The 5,556-nt window shown below is 40.9% G+C and overlaps 1 protein-coding gene across 1 annotated transcript; it reads left to right on the top strand.

Annotated features, from left to right (window-relative positions):
• The first annotated feature begins 1,197 nt into the window (after positions 1-1,197).
• LOC137332042 (protocadherin-10-like) lies at positions 1,198-4,119 on the top strand. Its single transcript, XM_067995768.1, has one exon. The coding sequence runs from the start codon at positions 1,198-1,200 to the stop codon at positions 3,589-3,591; it is 2,394 nt and encodes a 797-aa protein (XP_067851869.1). The 3' UTR covers positions 3,592-4,119.
• Positions 4,120-5,556: the final 1,437 nt, after the last annotated feature.

The following is a 5,556-nucleotide window of genomic DNA, read 5'->3' on the forward strand; positions in this document are numbered from 1 at the left end:
ATCAATTTCTAAACCTGAACATAAATAAATCAGCCACGTCCACTTGCTAAAGACGCACAATGTGGAAAGTTAATGGAGAATGCGATGCTGACCTATCTGACCGGAAGAACACTTGACTGCCAGCATGCTACCTTGTTATGTGAAGTTGACCATGGACTGAAAACAGCCTTTTAATTGTAGATTAACAACATTTGTTCAGAATGCAAAATATAATCACAATTTGCTAATATTTAGTTTCATGTAAAAACACTTTTGAAGAAAGTGAACAAATTATGCATAAACGTAATTAAAATCACAGAACTATTCGAAAACTTCAGTATGAGCTAAAATGATTCCCTCAGACTATATATTGAATCATAGAATCAGAGAATGGTTACAGCACAAAAGGAGGCCATTCGGCCCGTCGAGCTTGTGCTGTAACCTGCAAGAGCAGTCCAGCTAGTCCGACTCCCCCCTCCTTTCCCCGTAATGAAAAGTTTATTTTTATACAAATGCACTAACTCCTTACGATTTTTGTCAAATCTATTCAGACCTTGGAGGGCGCTGCCCAACAGTAGGAGGCTTGCTCACCTGTGCAAGGGTGATCTAATGGTAATCTATAGGTTACATGGTAAACCACAAGTAATACTGAACAATAATAAATCGGACTATACACGTACAGCTATCAGGATCACAATAGGAATTTGTGTCTTCGACGTCTATTAATGACATGGAAGATGTTACTGCGAGGAATCTCAGGATTTCTACTGCTATGCTATATTACACCAAATACAAATAAGACTGCAAAAGAAACTACTTTTTTATGCGCTTTGGAGGGGATTTTACATTGCGCACTCCTAAACATTCTGGTTCGTTATATTACAAATAATTTCGAAACAGTTTAGCTTTAAGAACAGTTGCTGCAGTTATTGGTTGAAGCACTTCGTGTCGCTGTCTACCAATAAGGAGCTGAGACGCTGCAAGAGATCGACCCCCTCCCCTTCAGGGAAACACAGAACCGAAGCGAAGAGACAGACGGTGCCTGCGTTTTTGCTGTGCGGCCATATTTAGAAAAGCTGCCCAGGTTAAGTCATCGCATTTCTCGGTTAAATATTAGTATATAGATATATATTCGAATAATATTTGTGGCATAAGAGATGTGAACATTATCGATTGGTAGCTATTTTGAAATGTTACCATAAAATGCAGCCCAGAACAATGGAGAATGTACTGAGGAGCGGGGCGTCTTTTATTTTGCTGCTTTGTGTGTCAGACTTGGTTTCGGGACAAATTCGCTACTCGATTCCCGAGGAACTGGATCATGGGACCTTTGTTGGGAATATCGCCGAGGATTTAAGACTCAACGTTTGGGAATTATCGGCCCGCAATTTTCGGCTGGTGTCCGATGACAGGAAGCAATACATGAAGGTAAATCTGGAGAATGGGATTTTATTTGTCGATGAAAGAATCGACAGAGAAAAAATTTGTAGACAAAGCTCTACCTGTTCCCTTTCTTTTCAAATAGCGCTCGATAATCCTTTGGAAATACATGTCGTTGCAGTGGACATATTAGATGTAAATGATAATTCACCCAGATTTCCGAACAGTGAATTCTCCCTGGAGATCAGTGAGTCAATTGCGCCAGGGGCGCGCTTCCATGTCGAGAGCGCGCAAGATGCGGACGTGGGCACAAATACAATCAGCACTTATCAGATCAGTCCAAACGAACACTTCGGCCTCAAAGTTCAGACACGAACTGATGGGAGTAAAAGTGCCGAGCTGTTATTAGAGAAATCCTTGGACCGTGAACAACAGTCAACTTTTCATCTTGTACTGACGGCCGTTGACGGTGGGATCCCGCATAGATCAGGCACAACTCGGATTATCATTACTGTAATGGACATCAATGATAACGCGCCCGTATTCGATCAAGAAATCTACAGGGCGAGTGTAGCTGAAAACGCCCCCAAAGGTACCTTGGTCACAAAAATTAACGCTGCTGATTTAGATGAAGGTACGAATGCTGAGCTGACGTATTCTTTCACAAGTCACGTGTCCCAAAGGATTCGCGAGTTGTTCAAATTGGACCCGGAAACTGGAGAGATCAAAGTTCAAGGTGTACTGGATTTTGAAGAATCAAGATTTTATGAACTTGATGTACAAGCTGTGGACAATAGTCCACCTGGATTGGCAGTACACGCCAAAGTTATGGTCGGATTAATAGACACGAATGATAATGCCCCGGAGTTAGAGGTAACCTTGGTTTCTAGCGCGGTGCGGGAAGATGTTCTCCCAGGGACGGTGATAGCAGTGATCCGTGTGACAGATCCAGATTCTGGCGATTATGGACACGTACAATGTCAGGTTCCAGTGGAACTTCCGTTTAAACTGCAAAAATCTTTGAGAAACAACTATAAGTTGGTTACCAATGATTTTCTGGATCGTGAAACGGCCCCACTGTATAACATTTACATTTCAGCCTGGGACGGCGGGTCTCCCCCTCTTTCAACAAACAGAACCGTCTTAGTTTCAGTAACTGATATAAATGACAACGCACCGAAGTTTACACAATCCTTATATAATGTGTATCTGATGGAGAACAATACTCCAGGTGTTTCTATATTTGCTGTTACCGCTTTAGATCCAGATTTGGATCAGAATGGGGAAGTCTCCTATTCCATTCTGGAGAATCAGATGCAAGAAATGTCTGCGTCTGCTTACGTCACTATTAATTCAAGAAATGGGAACATTTACGCGCTGCGCTCCTTTGACTACGAGCAACTGAAACATTTCAAGATAAAAGTTCAAGCCCAGGATGCTGGATCTCCCCCACTGAGCAGCACTGCCATCGTGAATGCTATTATTTTGGACCAAAATGATAATGCTCCGGTTATTGTTTCACCTTTGACATGGAACAGTTCAGCATCAGTGGAGATTGTGCCCCAGTCGGTATATGCAGGATCCTTGGTCGCTAAGGTAATCGCGACTGATGCAGATTCTGGTCAAAATGCAAGGCTTTCCTATCAACTGTTGGAGGCCACTGATCCCAGTCTGTTTACTGTGGGGCTTCTCTCTGGGGAAATCAGAGCAACTCGAAGTGTTAGTGACCAAAACATCATCACAGAAAAACTTGTCCTCTGTGTGAACGACAACGGACAGCCGAGCTTGTCCAGTACGGCCACAATCTTCTTTTCAATCTTGTCCAATGTTACTGAAAAATCTTCTGGACGAAGTGATGAACCTAGGCAGTCGGAATATTTTTCGGACCTAAATCATTATTTAATCATCATTTTAGCAACAACCTCCTTTTTGTTTCTTGTGACCATCATTTTTTTGGTCGTCCTGAAGTATGAACAAGACAGAAATATTGCCGAAGACTACAGATCTACAGTTTGTTGTTACAGACGGAGGAATTCGAATGGTGCCTTTAATCAGAGACCAGCACTACATGAAACTTTCAATTCTGCCGGACCTGTTCAGACTGAAGGTTACCGTTATACCGTGTGTTTATCTCCAGAATCATCCAAAAGTGATTTTCTGTTTCTAAAGCCCTGTCATCCAACCTTGCCTTTCAATGAGTTGGGTGTCCGGGACACCAACGCAAGAAAATAATTTGAAACAATTTCTATGCTGGGAATGGCAGATAATTCATTTTGGTGAAGAGCTATTTGTTATGCGATGAATTAATGGGTAAGTTTTTTGTATATGGCTAAATCCTCACCTTGCTGGTAGAAAGCCTGATCCGCCAAATTGCTTATTTCTGTTCCTTTGACCCCATATATCAGTGATGCTGAATGTATCTGCCGCTTTTGTGACAGCCCTGAGTAGTATATCCTGCGTTAAGGTCAGAATGAAACCTGGCTTTTACTTGTTTCAGTTTCTGTTTTGATGAAGTGCGTATCAACGTGTTCCTCTGTTATTCCTCTCTCCACTGCTGTGATGGTATTTTTACGCATGTGTATTAAATTGGTTAGTTTCACAAGGCATAATTTCAGGGTCTGGGGTACTTTCGCCAGTGACTGTAAAAGGGATGTTTCATAGAACTAAAGCCTTTCTTTGAGTTGCAACGTTGAATTAAAATTATTTGCTTTTATCAGTGGATGCAGTGAGAACTTTGACGCTTTTATGAAGTCTGAAACTGTTACATATTTTCCAAAAATAAATTATATAGCAAGTAAATTGAACATGTTAAAGATAAATACTTTCTCAGCTTCGCTTCAGACTTGATACAAAACATGGATTTATATTATCTATCTTATATTAAGTTGGGTATCTGGGGCGCGCAAAATCTCATTATAAGCATTTGCAGTGTCTGCAGTTTCTGTTAATGCTGCTGTGATAGTACTCTCCTAAGGGAAAAGTATCACACTTCCCTGTTACAGCCTGTGTCACTCACTGTATAGTGAAAGTGATAGCGTCAGGCTTTCTACAAATTGCTCAAAATGTTTTGGAAATATTTTTTAAGCCTCCATATTCCCCCAGTGACTAAAAGTTTGAATGGTCTAAAGAAGGATTTAGAACAAATAAATAAAATCTCAAAAATTACATATTTTACAAGCATAGGCTTCAATTTGTCAACTGAATTGTCACCTTATGCCCTCACATTGCTGTTTTTGGGCGCTTGCTCTGCGTAAATTGGCTGCCGCGTTTCGTACATTACAAGAGTGACTACACTTCAAAAGTGCTTCATTGGCTGTAAAGCGCTTTGGGACGTCGTGAGGACGTGAAAAGCCCTATATACATGCAAGACTTTCTTCCTTTTTAATGTTTTTACTTGAAGGCCATACCTCGGCTAAAAGAATAGTTCAGAAATAGGAAGAATCAAACAAGGGGGAAATGCGAGGCAGACTAAGATGGATTTAGATTGCATGTACGTAAATGCACAGAATGTGGTAAATATGGTTGGTGAGCTGCAAGCACAAGTAGCTGCATAGGATTTTGATATAGTGGCAATAACGGAGATCTGGCTCAAACAAGGGGCGGAATGGGCACTTAATATTCAGGCTACAATGTATTCAGGAACGACAGTGAAGGAAAAAAGAAGGGTTTTGGCATTATTGATCGAAGACACTGTTACAGCTCTAGAAAGGGATGATGTACTCGAGGGTTCAAATACACAATCTATTTCGTTAGAATTGAGGAACAATAGAGGAGCTGAGGGGTGTATATTATAGGCCACCAAATACTCGGAAGGAAATAGAGGAGCAAGTGTGCAGGCCCATTGCAGGAACATGCAAGATTTTGAAGTAGGAATAATAGGTAACTTCAATTATCCTAATATAGACAGGGAAAATAACAATGTAAAGGGCAAAGAGGGAGAAGAATTCCTGAAATGTATACAAGAGAATTTTCTTGATCATTATGTTTACAGCCCAACGAGGAAGGAGTGCTGGATCTATTTCTGGGGAATTAATTGGGGCAAGTGGAATATGTTTCAGTGGGAAAGCATTTGGGAAACAGTGATCACAATATCATTAGGTTTAGAGTAGTTATGTAAAAGGACAATGAAAAATCAATTGTGAAAATAATCAACTGGAGAATGGCTAATTTCAATGAGTTGAAAATGGATCTGGCCCA

This window comes from Heptranchias perlo, chromosome 14 (assembly GCF_035084215.1).
Source record: "Heptranchias perlo isolate sHepPer1 chromosome 14, sHepPer1.hap1, whole genome shotgun sequence".
Taxonomy (NCBI): domain Eukaryota; kingdom Metazoa; phylum Chordata; class Chondrichthyes; order Hexanchiformes; family Hexanchidae; genus Heptranchias; species Heptranchias perlo.